Source organism: Daphnia pulex, chromosome 4 (genome assembly GCF_021134715.1).
Source record: "Daphnia pulex isolate KAP4 chromosome 4, ASM2113471v1".
Taxonomy (NCBI): domain Eukaryota; kingdom Metazoa; phylum Arthropoda; class Branchiopoda; order Diplostraca; family Daphniidae; genus Daphnia; species Daphnia pulex.
This window is the reverse complement of record NC_060020.1, coordinates 8,698,503-8,716,342: the sequence shown is the minus strand read 5'-3', so window position 1 is coordinate 8,716,342 and position 17,840 is coordinate 8,698,503. Positions and strand designations below refer to the sequence as shown.

General features: G+C 37.0%; 3 protein-coding genes across 3 annotated transcripts; 2 read left to right on the top strand and 1 right to left on the bottom strand.

Moving 5' to 3' along the window:
• The first annotated feature begins 2,482 nt into the window (after positions 1-2,482).
• LOC124192147 (phosphatidylinositol 5-phosphate 4-kinase type-2 alpha-like) lies at positions 2,483-5,715 on the top strand. The gene is made up of 9 exons (XM_046585327.1): positions 2,483-2,987; positions 3,049-3,146; positions 3,212-3,322; positions 3,388-3,526; positions 3,586-3,716; positions 3,780-3,948; positions 4,027-4,129; positions 4,275-4,502; positions 4,746-5,715. Exons 1-9 carry the CDS (start codon positions 2,838-2,840, stop codon positions 4,931-4,933), a joined length of 1,317 nt encoding a protein of 438 aa, XP_046441283.1. The 5' UTR covers positions 2,483-2,837; the 3' UTR covers positions 4,934-5,715.
• Positions 5,716-6,091: 376 nt separating this feature from the next.
• LOC124191984 (60S ribosomal protein L7a-like) lies at positions 6,092-7,648 on the top strand. The gene is made up of 6 exons (XM_046585071.1): positions 6,092-6,302; positions 6,375-6,489; positions 6,547-6,696; positions 6,961-7,181; positions 7,242-7,364; positions 7,421-7,648. The coding sequence occupies exons 1-6, from the start codon at positions 6,282-6,284 to the stop codon at positions 7,601-7,603; spliced, it is 813 nt and encodes a 270-aa protein (XP_046441027.1). The 5' UTR covers positions 6,092-6,281; the 3' UTR covers positions 7,604-7,648.
• Positions 7,649-7,916: 268 nt separating this feature from the next.
• On the bottom strand, positions 7,917-9,118 carry LOC124191983 (protein SCO1 homolog, mitochondrial-like). Its single transcript, XM_046585070.1, has 4 exons — positions 8,680-9,118; positions 8,426-8,623; positions 8,144-8,352; positions 7,917-8,084 (listed from the first exon to the last, which is right to left on the bottom strand). Exons 1-4 carry the CDS (start codon positions 8,957-8,959, stop codon positions 7,935-7,937), a joined length of 837 nt encoding a protein of 278 aa, XP_046441026.1. The 5' UTR covers positions 8,960-9,118; the 3' UTR covers positions 7,917-7,934.
• Between the last annotated feature and the right edge of the window lie 8,722 nt (positions 9,119-17,840).

Here is a 17,840-nt window from a genome sequence, read left to right as displayed (position 1 = left end):
ATTCCTGGATTAATCATCACCACTTTTTGAAATTAAGAAGAATCAAGAAATCTAAAGTAAAAATTGGATTTACTCTAAATCAAACATTGAATTATCGTTTCTCACGCTCCGTTCAGTTTAAGGGGTTGTGTTGTTTTTATCCTTCTCTCTGCTTCTGAGAATATTTTCCTTCTCTCTGTTTCTGAGAATATTTTGTTTCGACATTGCTTCAACGTATTGTGTGATGCGTATGTCAAACGTTTGTTCTTTCCCCTTTTTCTTGAGTCAGCGAGACTTGTGTCGTCTTGCTACTCACTCTCTTTTGTACCAACAAAGAATACAGTTCATTCTTTCTCAGCATCAAAGTACGTGTTCAACTCAACAAAAGGTATTGAACAGTTTCTAATCTCAACAAAAAATTCCCTAAATTTCTTAATTATCTTCTTCTTCCAACAGTGACACGTCAATTCTGTCTTCTGAACACCCCTGAACGCCCTTTTCTACCACTTATCCTACTTTTCATGCTACGAAATTATCGTAGAGCATTTGGCGGCAATATTTTGAGGCCGCAGGCATAGAGAATAACGAGCTTCTCTATGTGACTACTAGATGGCGCCACCGCTCGGGTTGGCCCACGGACCCGGGGGTTCAACCCGTCGCCTGCCCCGTTAAAAAAAATGCCTCGGTGGGTCGAGTCGGGTTGGGTTTTTTTCCGTTCAGCCCAGGCGGTGGCCCGGGTTTTCATCGCCCGGGCCACAGCCCTAGTGGTTCGAGGTTGCCATCTTGGATGGGACTTTTCCCAGACAAAAGTGTCGAGATGCTGTTATTGCCGAAGGCCATGAATTGGTTCCTTGCGCTACCGAGTAGCGGTAGCGAGTATACTCCATTCCTCCTCCTTCATGGTTTTGCGGCACTATTACTTTACTACTTAATCCTTATTGTAGGTTTCGTTTGCTATCTTAATCTTGATATTAACTGGTTTCCGCTTAAAATACTAAACTACATACTAACTACCTGCAAACTACATAAATTAAGGCAGTCTACTTGAAAACCTGGGAACTTTAATTCCGTGTCTCACAGCTCTAACCCTACTACTACTAGACCACTTGATATTTATTTTGTTAGATTTTGGTACAATGGCTTTGCTTTTGCCATGTTTTGTATTAATTTGAGACTATCGCCGCTAGTGGCGCTCCAACTCAGGTGGAATTCGAGGGAACGGAATTCGAAACTCCACTTGGTTAAGAATCCGATGCGACTATATGGCCAATTCAAAAGAGGCTTTGCAGACGCCAATTACGCCATTATACGCAATCCTTCGAATGATTTTCATGTCAATTTCAAATACTTCATGAATCAGATGTACCTGAGGAACAAGTGGGAACACTGCTTTCACAACGAGTAGATTGCTGTCGTATTTCGTTTTCCCCATGATTTATAAAACTTATGTATTTGAGATTGCACCCTCAGGTGACGTTGTAATGAGAAAACATTATTGGTCAGTCATTCTCAAAGTTTGGATGGAAGTAACCTTTTTTTCCAATGTTGTGGTTATGTGAATGAAATATTTATCGTAGTACACTGACTACAGGAGTCGCTGCTGGAAAATTCTGCGAGGATTATTGGAGGAAATGTTGAGTGGATTGAGACGAAGCTAAAAAAAATTTACATATGTATAGATCCCAATAAACCGTCGACGAAGTTGGAGCGCACCGGAGCTGTTACCCTGTCATTAATAACATTCTAAATTGTAATTAACATAGTAACATTTTTGTTGCTTTTTAGAACTCTAGCAATTCTGCCCCATTCAACAAATATTTAATATACTGAAAAACTTGTGAAGATGATGACCATATAGTAGCTCTTTTTCGGTTGCAGCCAGCAGTGGGGAGGAACGCTTTTTTTATATAGCTCCTTCTACGTACTTCAAACTGTTTTTTTTCTTGTTTTCACATGCTTTTAAAATATTCCATGTTCAACAATCCTAACCCCAACCTCTTTCGGTTAATAGCATGATGTTTTCACGTACCTTTACCTCGAAAGTCGAAACACTTGTTGGAAGATCTACGTCAGAAAAAGTATTTGGCGATGAAGTTGATGAGGGTCGGATAACCTAAAAATGCTCTTTCAAGTGGGAATAATGTGTTTACAAAAAGGTTACAAAAAAAAAAAAAAAAAAAAAAAACGGTTAGCCCTAATACATATAATTTCCTGTAATTTAGGTAAAGGGATATTCTTTATGGTTAAAATGTATATTTTTTCATTGAAATCGTTCAAATTAAGTGTTGATGATTATTTTCTACAAAAATCGAATTTAAATAAAATTTTTACGTATCGTACGTGTCGTACTTTCGAGTAGAATTCAGCTATCACAGCAGTTCGTGTAAAATTTTTGTTATAGCAATTTTATGTTTACAAATTATTTATTAAATTTGTACTCCTCTTTTATTAGTGTTTAGCCTTTAAGCTGAGCAGAAGCAGAGCCTCTTCTAAGGTTTAGTCTGTGCTAAAATCCTAAAAACTGAAAAACGCAACGTCGCAGTCTCAATTTTGTTCACTCTGACGGAAAAATTGTCGTGGTTTCCTACTCATCCTACTTCAACCAATTTTTTATGGTGTTTAGTACAAATAAATGGTTACTAAAGCTTGCATTTTTGCAACTAGTAATATTCCAAGTCGTAGTGAAAATTTGCGTGGCATAGTATGCTATCGGTATAGCTTCAGAGTGACGTGTTTTTTCAGTTATCCATGTTAACTGCAAGCAAAAAGATTTTAAATACTCCAGCAAATTAAATCAACTATTGCAACAACATTATTTCTGGTTATAAACAATCAATATTGTAGATTAGCTATTAAAAATGAGCAGTCAAAATTCTACCAGCATGCCAGTTTCCATGCCTAGTATAAAACTGAAGAAAAAGCATATTCGTGTGAAACATCAAAAAGCCAAGCTCTTTAGAGCTAGTGAACCAATCCTTTCAGTATTAATGTGGGGTATTAATCATACTGTAAGTTAGAATCTATCAACATCTAGTATTTCAGAATATTACATAATTTAAAAATTATTAGATTAAAGAATTGGTTTACATCAATATTCCTGTCATGCTGATGCCAAATGATTTTAAAGCATACTCAAAAGTTAAAGTTGACAATCATTTGTTCAATAAGTAAGTAATAAAGATCTCTCTAGACATTCTAATTTACATTTCTAATCATTTTATTTTGTATACAGAGAGAACATGCCCAGTCATTTTAAGATCAAAGAATACTGTCCATTGGTATTTCGAAATCTTCGTGAGAGATTTTCCATTGATGATAGTGATTATCGTCAGTCATTGACCAGGTAAGTTTACACCAACAAATATGTTGACAAATTTTACCTTGTGTTAAACATGAGTGTTTTAACAGATCACAACCTGTAGTATCAGATTCACCAGGTCGAAGTGGAGCAAAGTTTTATAATTCCAGTGACGGCCTCTTTGTCATAAAAACATTGACAAGAGAAGAAGTAGAGCAAATGCATTTACTGCTCAAGGAGTACCATCCAGTATATTGATTCACCAAATTAATATTTATGTTACTCTGTTTAAACTTTACATTTTTTAGTACATTGTTGAGCGACATGGTAAAACATTGCTTCCACAGTATCTTGGAATGTACCGGTTGACAGTGGATGGAGTGGAGAATTATCTAGTCGTAACAAGAAATGTGTTCAGCAATCATTTGCCTTTACACAGGTTGCTTTGGATTTTATTTATTTTCAACAAACAAATCATCATAAATTTGTCAAATTATTTTAGGAAGTATGATCTTAAAGGATCCACAGTAGATCGCGAGGCATCTGACAAAGAGAAGGAGAAAGAATTACCTACGTTAAAAGATAACGATTTTGTCAAAGACGGAACTAAAGTAGTGATTGGTGACGATGCTAGGGAGCGTTTGATGGAAACCCTTACTGCTGATGTAGAGGTTAATAACTCTTTTTGCTGACAATATTTCTGTTTTGTAAGTTTCATTCTTCATGGATTCCATTAACATGTGTTTTAGTTTCTCATGAAACTTCAATTGATGGACTATTCACTCCTTTTGGGTGTACATGATTGTGAACAAGCTGAACAGGAAAACAAGGAAATATTAGAACGCTCAGAACGTAAGTTTTTAAGAATACTTGGCCTTTACTTTTCTGCGGTCACACATTGCTTGCTAAATAACGCATCATACACATCAAAATTATTATGATTTCATTATTATGATGTCGGTTGAAATTTGTTATTAAAGATTTTGTTCATTTACAGAAACGGAGTGTGTGCCTGCAGCTGAAGACAGTTATAATGAAGACGACGAAGATTCATGTGGTTCTACTGTGGGAGTCGGAGGAGCAACTGGACCCACCCCACCAGATTCACCTCAGATGGGTCGTGAAAAAGCGCAAGCTGCTCGTTCCATCTCACAGCAGTATCCGTATCAGTATACTGGTAAAATAATCCCAGATATTGACATTTACGCCATCCCATGCAAAGAAGGTAATTTCCATTTTTAAAAACCGTAACAATGAACGTAAATTATTAAGTAGCAATTACGGGTAGATGGAAGTATTGTTGAACGCAAATCCCTGCGTTTCTTGATACAAGTTTTCCGCCCATCAACCCCCCCCCCCCCCCCAAAGCCGTAAAAAACGGTGCAATGAAACTTCTTGTCACTTCGAAATCTAACGTGTATCGATACTCCCATCCGTACTAATAGGATTTAATTCTCGTTATTTCTAGATGCGCCGAAACGTGAAATTTACTTCTTAGCGCTTATTGACATTTTGACGCATTATGGAGTAAAGAAACAAGCTGCAAAAGCAGCCAAAACTGTCAAATATGGATCCCACGTTGACGGAATTTCTACCGTCGAACCTGATCAATATGGCCGTCGCTTCTTAGATTTTATGGCGAAAGTTATTGAATAACTTTTTGATGGCTCATTCGATTGCCGTTGAAATTTTGTGTTCCACTATTCCTATTCTGTTGTACACTTTGTGTTCTTTTAAATTTATTGTATTTCCCCTTTGAAGAAAAAAAAAAACAATTTTTTTTTTTTTTTTTTTTGAAATTTTTTTTGTTTACTCTTTTGGATGAGCATTGAGCAATGGCGATCAAGTCTAGCTGCATACGGTGTTTACAATTATCTGAAATTTCTTCCCTTTGATTACAATGCCTTGCTAGACCTCGCCTAGTTTGGAAATTGGTCTTGTGTTGGCTTTGTATCAGTCAATAGAAGTTACAAGTTGCATCAATTTAACTTTTTATCTTAGAATGCATAATAGTCTCCTGCAAAAAGAAATCTGCCGTCAACGTTCAACTTTCGTTCTCTTTATATTATTTTGTAATTGGTCTGTAGAAATTCAATGCGTCTGAATCTGCTTGGATCTGACTTGTCTCACGGTGACAAGTGTGCGAAATTTTATGTAGCTGTCCTCCCGTCGTTTACATTCAGATACTCAGCTTAATTAAAAGAGCAGGGTTTTCTGTGCTTTCGTCTTATTGGTTTTGTATGTTCCAAAATAATTTCTGTCACTTGGTTCATTTCAGTCTCCAACGTGTGATAACCGATGTGTTTTGTCCTATCTCGTCCTTTTTTGTTGTTCCATGTGGCATCCCAAGAAGCCGTTAACATATTACGGATAATGTAAACTCGTGATTTTGATGTGTTTCTATGCCAGCCATCAATACAAAACATTTGAACGTTGCATTTCATAGGCTTCGAAGCTACAATATATATTTTAAATTGGGAATAACATTCATATCAGCTCAATAGCTTTAGACTTAGAGTGCAGGATAAAAACTGATTAACTTTAACCTTTTCCCTTTTTCATTAAGATAACTGCTTTTCTTCCAAGATTGTTTACTTATTTAAAACAATTATGTCATTTTACGAATAACATGAAAAGTATGAATTTATGATAAATATAATTTTCTAAATAAAGAAATTGACTAAAATAGAAACCATGGCAACTTCATATTTCATAATAAAAAAGATTAATTATTTTCGTTTCTTTGGCATTATTGTGCTAAGATGATAAATGAAAATAAGCAAAATTCACTTTAATAAGAAGTGTGTTTAGGTCTGCTAAAGGAACAGCTTTTTAGCTGCTGTACTTGATTATGCGTCTCACTTCCTCCAATTTTGTGTTCTGCTTCTGAAGTCAACGACAAGCTTTAAGTCCATTTTCACCACCGACGTAGTCGAGTGCTAACAGTCCTCTGCTGTTTAGTGATTTGCATCTCTAATTATCCCCGTCATCTTCCGATTCCACAATGGTCCTGAAGAAAGTTAAGGTATTATCATCGCCGCGACTTCAGATTTCGTTTATTGCTCAACGAAAAACTAACACTGTATTTTTTTAACAGGGAAAGAAAGGTGTCGGCAAGAAGGTTGCACCAGCACCTTTGGCTGTCAAGAAAGAAGTCCCAAAGAAAGTTGTGAACCCGCTCTTTGAGAAAAAAGCTCGCAACTTTGGAATTGGTATTTAAATTACTGAAATTTGTTTCTGTAACTTGCCGTCATATCATGTTCTCGCAGGTCAGGACATTCAGCCAAAGAGGGATTTGAGCCGTTTCGTTAGATGGCCAAAGTATGTCCGTCTGCAACGTCAACGTGCTGTTCTTGTTCAGAGGTTGAAGGTGCCCCCTCCAATCAACCAGTTCCGTCAAACATTGGATCGTCAGACAGGTGAATTTTGGCACTAAGCTCCTCTTATGAGGTTGGCTATGATGTGCATTTAATGTACTAGGCCTTTTTGGGCAATGATGTACTGTATGACACTACGCACTACAGTGCTCTTAATTGAGCATTTAATTAGTTGCTATGATGTGTTAAATTTTTACTCGAATTATTTGAAGAAGCATCCATCATTGGATAGCTTGTGGTATACATCTTGAATGCCTTGGTTGTGGTTGTTGAGTTGTTTTCGTATAAACTGATGTTTTTTCACAGCCACCCAAATGTTCAAGCTCTTGGACAAATATCGCCCAGAGAGCAAGCAAGCCAAGAAACAAAGATTGCGTGCTCGTGCCCAAGCTCGTGCATCTGGCAAGACCGATACTCCTTCTAAGCGCCCATTTGTAGTGCGCCAGGGTGTTAACACGGTTACGTCATTGGTTGAGCAGAAGAAAGCACAGCTTGTTGTGATTGCCCATGATGTTGATCCAATTGAGGTAAATATTTAATATATCTGTTTTTGAGTTAATTTTATATTGGTGACTTTTGTATTACAGTTGGTTATCTTTCTGCCCTCATTGTGTCGTAAAATGGGAGTTCCATACTGCATTGTCAAAAACAAAGCTCGCATTGGTCGCTTGGTCCGTCGCAAGACTTGCACTTGTGTTGCTCTTACCCAGGTAATTTATTATGAGATAGGAGTTGTAGTTTCTTACTAACTTTCTTTTTTCTAAAGGTTGAATCCAATGATAAGCTGAACTTATCTAAATTGGTTGAAGCTGTGAAGAATAACTACAACGATCGTTTTGACGAGATTCGTCGTCATTGGGGTGGTGGACTCTTGGGCCCGAAATCGTCTGCCCGAATTGCTAAAATTGAGAAAGCAAAGGCTAAAGAGTTGGCCCAGAAAGTTGTGTAATTTGTCTAGTTACCTGCTATTGACTTCATTACACGATGAACTGAACAAGCTTTTGTGATTTATTTAACTTTATACGACTTAAGATGTGTGTAATGTTCCTCGTTGAGTTATAAAATCGCGATGGCAAAATAATTATCGTGGTCTTATTTTGAGACGGTATCTATCTCAATTCAACATCTTCCACTTGTAATTTATGAAGAATATATATTAAGAAGAGTTCAATAACCCAAACTTCTTCACTGTGCTTAATGTCAAATCCTAGCAAATATGAATTAAAAGAATGAAATAAGACTACCAAACAAAATTTTCAATCTAATATGCAGTGACAAATTTATTTCCAAAATGAATGTTTTGATTGATCAAACTTGGAGATGTTAAGCAATATTCCAGCTGAAATATTTTCAGAAGTTTTGTTCTGTCCATAATAATCCACGAATTCACCATCTGGGTTAATCAGATAAACGATTATAGTGTGATCCACCTGAATAGAAAATTCAATGTCAATATGAGGAAAAAATTTTTTGATTACTTAAAACTTACTATATAATCATCATCTTGATCTCGTGGTCCTGCACTAAAATATACCCTGAAGTTTTTACATGCCTCAGCAATCTGTTCCTTATTCCCAGTTAAGCCAATAAGTTTAGGACTAAATTCTTTGACATATTTTTCAACAGACTGAATTGAATCTCGATCAGGATCAACCGTGATGAACAATGGTTGAACTTTCGGAACTCCCTTCATTTGATCTGTTAATTAAAACCAAACCATACAACAATAAAACAATTTTAAATGGTAAAGAAATATTAACATTTTACAAACCTAGATTATCAACCACTTTCACTAGCTTCTCAATTTCATCTGGACATATATCAGGACAATGAGTAAAACCAAAATATACTAGAAGCCACTGTCCTAAAAAATCATCACTAGATTTTTTTACTCCGTTATGGTCCACTAGATTGAATTTTCCACTTATTGCTGCTTTTCCTAGGGCTCTGTTTCTTTCAAGCTGAATGGCTGTAATCATAATTAAATATTAATAACAATTTTATTTGAAAATGAATAAAAAATACCTGCTTCCTTTTCCTTTCTAACGTAGAGCATAAATGCCAGCAAAGATCCACTCAAGCCAGCTGTGACTAACAAGGTTTTATATGATATGGGACCTTTCTTACCAAAAACTTCCTTTTTTTTGGGTAGACCCTGGGAAGTTGGATTTGAAAAGCTTTGAAGTCCTGGACCATTTTTAAAGAACCTTAAAGGTATCACGTTATGCAACCCATTAACGGATTTTCTCACGCATAAATTAAGGCGAAAACAATACGGAAACTTTGTTGAATATGAAATGAACATGATTAATGGCAGTACAATTCAATGAAACAGTTTTTTTTTAACTTTATGGTGGTTCAAAAGTATCACTTGTGTTCACTGAAATTTCAAATATATATTAAAATTTTTTTATTACAGCAAATATGATCGTCTGCTGCTCGATAATTAGCCAGTGCTGAGTTGTGGAACCTCGCAATAGAGCAAACCAATGACGCGTACCCCCCGCCATGGCAACCTCGCCGCGGCCATATTATGTTTACTTCCCCTTTGGACGATGTGGAGTTCTTACGGGTTTTGGGAGGGTCCCTTAGATTTAGGTCTGTAGTTTTACTCTGTTTTCGAATGGTAAAACTTTGTTGCAAGAGGGAAATAGGGAATTGAACAGGGAATTTTGTTATGTAATTTATTTATTTTTTTGAATTCCCATTTATTTGTTAAACATGAATTAAACGCGTTGTTTACGTTTTTTGAGGGAAGAACGGAGAGAAGAGGGAGAATGGGACGAATGGGAGGGAGGAGGAAACGTGGGTCCCCTTTTTTTCGTATGCCCTCCTCCCCAAAATAACAAATGAATTTAAACTAGAGGGACCCCGATTTTTTATGGGAATTTACATGGGAGAAAAATAATCGGAACTAAAATGGCCGATTTCTGCGTTGCCGGATTGAAAAATCCAGACTTTCCGCATTGTGCAAAAAGGTCTATTAATCAATTAAATCTATAAAGACAAGAAATATCAATAAGAATTTTAATTTTGCGGCTTTGATATGATAGTATTGCACATGTAAGTTTCATTTTTTTCCTTAGAAAGATAAATCAATACTATTTACCTATGATTTTTATTTTCAAAAAGTGCAAGGATTTCAAAGGGAAATTCATTAGGGTTGGGTTTAATTATTGGAGCACCGCAAGTTCTGTCCCTACCCACAGCATGGTCTTAGCATATGGGGGACAAAGGGGAGGATTCTCGAACAAAGTATTTTTCCCCTTTCACCACCCCCATATCAGTGTTTAGTATTTGTCAAAACATAATAACATAACGTATTTTTAAAATAAATTACTTTTATTTTAAAATACTGTATTTTAAAAATACAATTCCGAGTGTTTTTCTAAAATACCAAATAAAATAAAATAAAATACCAAATAAAATACAGTATTTTAATAATTAAAGAAAATGTGTAAAATAAAAAAAAAATACAAATAAAATCAAAAAAAATACTGATAAGTCAGTTTTAATTTCGTCACCGTTTATTCCAATACTTAGGTATTAATCGATGTGGGCTGAATTGATACGATTCAACAATCAAAAATTTTAGAATTGTGTTTGAGAAAAAGTAATTGTTGAAACCAGAAAGATTTTGTTCGAGACCTCTTTGCTGCGAGGATGTCACTAGCAGTACTAAACGCTCTCAATACTGGTGGATGAGGCAGGGCAACCATAAATATCTCTTGCAACAAGAGACAAGAAAGGGAAACGGTGGGAATGAAGCTTTCAATATTTAAGAGCTCGAGTTGGTTGCAAGACACCACCATCATCCAACTCTTCCATAGGCATGTCCGGCTCACCTGAGTAGACTTCAAATTCGTCGAGAATTTTCAATTTTGGCACTTCCAGCTGAAGGGGTCCTATTGGAAGTATTTATGGTGCTTTACAAGTTGCTCTTCTTGTTGATCATTCAACCAGTCAACCATGTTTAATTTTTTTCTCTTTCCTTTCTCATCTTTGTAAAACATTACGCACAAAAAATCAGCTAAAGTGTCATCTATTTTATTTATCTTGATAATCGCTAAAATGGTGATGGTCGTGTATGTAAATATTCCTGAATAAATCGTATTTATCTGTAAAAATGTCATTTTTAATAAAACCAAACAACTAACCAAAACACCTCGCCATTTTTACCGTGCTATGCATTTACTTTGTGAAGAAGTATCCGAAATATTGGAAGCACCAGTGTATTTGCAATAACTTTTGTGTAAAAGGACAAGTATTTTAATTGGTACATTTTGCCATTAAAATTTTCTACTTGAAAAATGAAGCATTTTAGGTATAGGTGACCTACAAAGCTTTTCAGCGAGAGAGAAAACGTGTTACTCATCTAGAGTACCTCTTCGTGCTTCTTCCAGTCACGGCTGAAGTACAGTTTAGGATTTTTTGGCGGTTTCTTCCGTCGCAAAGACATTGGCGCTTCAGATGAAGCATCAGGAGTGTTTTGTGTAAGCGTACACGATTCCGGAATCATCGGTACTACAGCGGGCACATCAGGAGTCATCGGCGCTTCGGTTGTCGCATCAAAAGTGGTTGGTGTAAGCGAACGCAATACAGGATTAATCGGTGCTTCATCGGCTGATTCAGGAGTCATTGGCGCTTCATTGGCCACATCAGGATCTACAGATCAACCCCTTACGACGTGCTTCAGTACGCGCCTCTCTTTCCATGACTCCCGCTGAAGTCGTCCAACACGCATTGTTGATGACGACCACGATGCTTTTCCGGAAGATCATCATAATCTGAAACTTCAGTTTCTTCATATTCTGCTACGTGTTCTCGTTCGCCTCTTCCTCGGCACGTATCTGATTAAAATCAATATAATTAATCTTCAATGTTATGGATTATTACATAGCCAATTTTTGTGATTTACCCGAATAAGGCTTTCCTAGTCTTCTCCAGGAACCTCCATTTTCAAGTAGGGTAGCATTCCTGATCATTTTTCTATTTCGTTTCCGCTGGGCCCTTGTAGATACACGGCCAATCTCTTCTATAGCCTCGGCGGCTTCTAAATCAGGGGATTTTAACTCCTCCACTTCTTTATAATTTCATCTAGTGAAAAAAGTTAGTTCTTACATCATTGTAATGTCCCGCGGAGCTTATTAGCTCCACCCCTCCAGGGATGGCCAACACCACCGTCTACGTCACAGCCGTGACGAAAGCCCCAGCACCGTGACGTCACATCGACACGTCCTGCCCCGTCAACATTCCGACTGAGCGCGCTGACTCATAGCACGCGGATCAAGATGCCGGTCAAGCTCAACCAAGACGGCGGTCCAGCCCAACCGCCTCGTGAGTCCAGCCCGACCTAAACGTTGATCCAGTGGGATTAATTATCCCACCAATTAACCCCCACTATATAAGCTGTACCCTTCTACATATCTCGCTCTCTCTTGGACGCTCCGTCACACGCACTATCTCTCTCTTTTGTACCCCCTTTTAGTTCAGTCAAAACAGTAGCTAAAACACACACTAAATCAACGCAAATTATTTTCTTACCAATGAAATCCCTAACGTTGAGGTGGTAGGGAACATACCGTTTATTGAACCACCGATAATGTGATCGCCTAATTGCCTCCGGGTCTGAGGGTGAAAAGAGATGTACAAGGAAAATGAGTGGTGCGAAAACTGGCTAATTTGGCCAACAAGATGAGGTTCGTACAATTGGTATGGCTACGGCTTCTAAAATCAACGCTTCAACGGAATTGTTTCTACGGTTTTCCCTCCCATGGAAGCTGAAACGTTCTAGGGTCTCAGTACCTAACCTATAGCCACTCCAGTAGATGTATAGCTGGACAATTGCAAGCTGAGTATCCGGAGATTATGAAAGCAAACGCCGACGATGACAACGTCATATGTGCTACATAAGGTAAATTTAAAATTGTGGCATGCTACCGCATGCCACATTGATCAACGAAACTTACCTCAAAACCTTCTCATATTCTATCTGGGGGAAGAAGAGCTTCATTTTACAATGCCATATAAAAATAATAGTAATAAATCGCGGAATACGATCTAAGAAAAATATTCTTTATTTAGAATACAAAATAAAACTAAAGGGACCCATATTTTTAATGGGAATTAACAGGAAGAAAAAGAATATTTAATAAATATGGCCGATTTCTGCGTTGCCTGATTGAAAAATTCAAAGTTTTCACTCTATGAAAAAGGTAAATTGTTATTTTTGGTGGATTTTTGCCTAAAATATGTTTTTAAAATAGAAAAACTCATTTGCTTTGTTGTAACTGTGCTAATTATTGCGCTACTTTAACTTTTTGTAAGCCTTACAATTATGTATATAAAAAGACCCCCGTGCATGTTAATGTACTCGACTAGTACATGAAACTTAAGTAAAATTGATATGTGACGAAATAAATTAATATACCTTTGCATGTATTTCAAGAAATTTGCATATGCCAATGAACGCAACAGATTATAAATTGGGAATTTTCGTGGTTTTTATTTGACGTGGCGTACAGTTCTTATAAGTATGTCAAAAGGGTCAATAAACATCTACCATGGAATAACACCAACGGACTTGAGAATATTGAAATATCACTATGCAAAAAAAGAAAGGGTACTGTCCCTCTTCGTTGGGAAGTCAAGAAGGAAACGACTGATGCAAAGAAAAAACAAGCTTTTAAGTGTGTGGGATAAAATAAGATGAATAAGTGAACCCCCAACCCCCTCCCCCCCAGAAACTCTTCCACTACAGGAAACGGAATAACTGAAAAAGGTGGATTTTGTATTTTGTGTCAAGATTTTTCAAAGAAATTACGCCTAATGAAAAGTGGGTACTAAGTGTGAAATTTCAATTATTGGATAAATTGTGTGTCAAAGACTACACGGTTTTTGTGTGTTATGGTGATTAATGGAAATTTGTGATTGGGATTTTATATTCATTTATTCTTTTATTTGTTAACATGTCTACCAAGAATATACATTTGAATCTTCAGAATCTTTATTTATTTAACGAACCAGTTATGTACTGTCACTAGAACTATTAGTCTATAAGGATACATGGGTCATCATGCCTCCATAGAAGAAGTAATGTTTGTCACTTGGCTAGCTCCTGGCTCTCAGCCCGTTCATTATCTCCCAGATCATTTTTTTATTCAAGCGCGGTCCCAAGCGCGACAAAGGTAGATCTATCAGTAGTTTTCAGGTGACCTTAAGGGAGAAACAAACCCCTCTGGTTTCTGACCACTAGATACTAGCGACAATTAAAAGTACAACGCCCTACTCCGGTTTTGAGTTAAAGTAGGTGGGACCTACGTATTCATCACCATTCGACCTATTGATGGCAGATCGATTGACACCTCTTTTGTTCATCGGACAAGTAGATACATGTCACATTACGGAATTATGCGCGCAGCACCACCGTCACTGTCGTGTTTTGTCCCGAGCTAACGAGCATGCTAGTGAGCTGGATTGACTTCATCAAGGTGCTGGATATTCTTCACGAGCGTTAGTCACAATCAAACTCCAACATCAGACTTCTAGTTTTTGCCGATCCGTGTCCCATATTAGATCGCCATATCCATCGCCAGAGAAACCTTTCCCCGGCAAGATGTTTATCTTAAAGGATCAGTCAAAACAGGTTTGTCTTGCATGATAAAGCCGACCTTGGAGGATTTGGTGACGAGTGGCGTCAAAGTGTCGGTTTCTGAAGCAACAGAGTGAGGGTCGCGTTGGTCGTGATGAAGACGATCCGCACCATCTGGATGTGCATCAATCAAACCCATCCGAACAAGCGTGTATTGACCCATCCATCCCGCACCAAGAGATATCGTCACAAAAATCAACAACGAGGCGAAACGGCCACGGGGAACACGCAGTCGGCTACTTCACAGTGAACGGATGTAGAAATTTTGCGTTGTATTTGATTGGCAACCTTCTTTTTGTCCGCAATTCTCTTTCAGAATCAAAAAAGATTTTTGATTGTTGATATTTGATTGTTGCCATTTCCAAAGTTACTTATTTGGCGCTGCCATTTGCGTTATACGTACTTTTCGCCTCCCCTCCCGTCCAGCCCTTCACTTTTTCCATTGTTTTCTATGTATAAAATCCCTTCTGTATCGATATACAAGCCATTGATATATAAGAAACGGGGAAAAATAGATACATGTAATAAGGTACATTTAAAAAATTTAAGCTGAAGAAAAAGATACCAACCCCATTTTTTCCCAAGCCTTATCCCAAACCTATCAGTGAAACCTACTGTAAATGAAAATATAAAGTAGGATTCGCCGGTAGGGGTGGTCCAGATATTTAGGAAAGCGAGTGTATAAAATACATATGGAATCTGAAAACAACATGAAATACATTCATTAACATCACCAACATCATTGGATCATACGTATAGTTGAATAATTTTCTCAGGTAGTTCACACAATTCACAATATGGTTTGACAGATAAATAAACTGTATCAAAAGGTTTACTAGTTAATTCTAGATTGGACTTTAGTAAAGTATTATTAAGATGGTGAAAAGTATTTCATTTATGGAAAGTTAATTCACTTTTAATGAATTCTATGGAAAATTACGGAATTAAGTAATTGTTTTGTTAAATCAGTCAAAGAATTTTATCCATAGCAGTGGATTTCGTATATTTTTATAATCAACCAATTCTTTAAAAGCTTGAAAGTTAAATAAGTAACACCTGTTTAAACTTGCAGTTTCTTCTTGTGGACAAAAATTATTTAATGCTTTAGTTAGAACAAATTAATAAAGGAGTACGAGGAAATGTTATTCCTCTTTGATTTTTAACGTTAATTGCAACATTTCCGCTTCCATGATATTTTTTACTAATTCAATTTTACGATTGCCAATATCTGGTTCATTGATTAAGATTACTCTTTTTCCAGAGTCCCCATTTAATGGAAAAGAAATTCTTTCGTCAAAGTCCATAATGTTACAATAGAATCAAGCTGATTTTACAATGCTATTGGCGATTTAATTTTTTCCAACATTTAACTGCCCATAAAACCAGAGAGTATTAGTTAATTAATTTTGATAAACAATTTGTCAATTACGACTTTTTTTCTACAAGAAAGGATGTTTTATATCTTCCATTAAAAATTTAAATCTTATTAAGCCATATGACAGACGTTATGTATGTCATGTCATAAGAAGCATCATGTTTGTTGATGATGTTAATTACCATATTTTCCATAGTAATGTTTCCCAGTTAGACAACCTTAAGTGTTCACTACTAAACCAATTGCTTCTTACTTACTACCAAATACTTCCTTGAACTTCTTAGAATATAGTAACGCTTCGAATATCATGATATAACTCTAGTTTTGCTGTAATCCACTGTGGTAGCCATGATACGCCAGCTTGGCCTGACTCGTTATTGCAAAGTGCGTTCAATAAATGAGGATTTGGCATCGTAAGCTTCAAACGGGGTCTAACTTGGGAAAATAATTATCAAGGTTCAACTATACGTAAAACTGCCATATCTTCTATAAGCAGCTTTATAGTTCGGATAACGAAGCCAATGGTCATTATTTCCTCATCCTGTAAAAGATCCAGTTCTTGGATAAAGGGTTCCATTATACGGGCGTATTACGATATATAATTCTTTTTCCGTTTCCGTTAAAGGGAGAACTTTATCAAATGTTTGTTTTCGTATTGATACATTTGTGCACGCAATGCGTCGAAGAATGCATTCCATCTTGTTTCATTGCATAAAACGAAAAGTGAGCCCAATTTTGCTTCTATAAAGTCAGAGGCCAGCAAACTTTGAGCTTGCTTGTTCCAATTTTTTGAAATTATATATATTCAATTATGTTCACATACTGCACTGTCGTCAAGTTTCCTTCTAATCGACTTAGCCTTGTCAAGCCAACAGGACACATGCCTCCCTAAACCGATATGGATGTTAGGTCACTTCTCTTGATATTCAATATATTTCTTTTATATAATCTTTCCTTCTTTAGCCAACGGACTTGAACACGACCGCGAGATAACGACGACAAACTATTCTCGTCAATAAAGATAACTTGCCTCTAAAAATCAACGTGGTTGATGATTAGCATTTGCACGAAGGTTTGTCAGTTTTCCTGCCAACTTCAACCCAACGACGATAAATGGTTTATTAATGAGAGCACATTACCTATCCAGGCTTCAAAGGCAATATTGGTGCTGTTATGAAAGACGCTTTCAAGCGCTATTAAAAGAAGAAAGGAAAAGGATTCAAAATGTGAAGGGAACGGGAGACAACACAAAATCTTCCTCTTTGTCGGTTATATAAGGCCTTCCGAATTCATTAACATGACGTTTAATTCTTTACGATATAGAGGTGGATCCAACGCTTTCCAGTTTCTGGGTTTACTCCAAATCTCCGCTTTATTCTTATTTCTTAAGAGTTTGGACCAATTCATCTGGCTTTAATGGATTATTTTCATTCATTTAGCGGGCGGTCAGCGTTTTCCACTGTTCTAAGCTAAAACCTCTGCGCCAATTTCTATATCTTTCTCGCTTTCAGATGCGTCTATTTTAGATAAAATACTGGCATATAGTGTGTCAATTTTTCTGTAAAGATCATTTATTAATAATTGTAGATAAAAACAAAACAAAAAATTTGTTTACTTTTCCTCTTACATGTTTCTACATAATATATTAAACCCTTCTCTCAAATCAAACCCGATACAAACAACAGGGCAGTATACCATTATGGCTAACACAGATGCGTTGCGTTAGGCGCTTTGTTAGGTATGGATTACGTACCTCCAGTATCTAGTTCATTCCAAATTTCCGCAAATATTTTTTTTTATTTTTAAAATGGGCGTACCCGACACGAGCGCTGCCCAGTTGTATTTCCGGCATATAAGTTCATAATATTTACAATGATACATTCGGTCGGCAAGACTGGTAGGTACATAAAATTGGGGAAACTGGGCCTATCGGCCGTGTGAGTTCATGAAGTTCACCCGGTTACCACTCTCTCATTTTTCGCGTCTGCCCGGCATGGTTAGATCTTCAAGGCCGCCTCGGTGGCGGCCGCCGGTGTAGCCGAGAGAGAGAGGCACCCTGAAGCCCCCAATCCCTCACACTCCGATCTGGGGAATCTGACATTGAATGAGGAGTGTAAATAAAATACGAGAAGGAAGAAAGAAAGAAAGCGTTTGAAATAA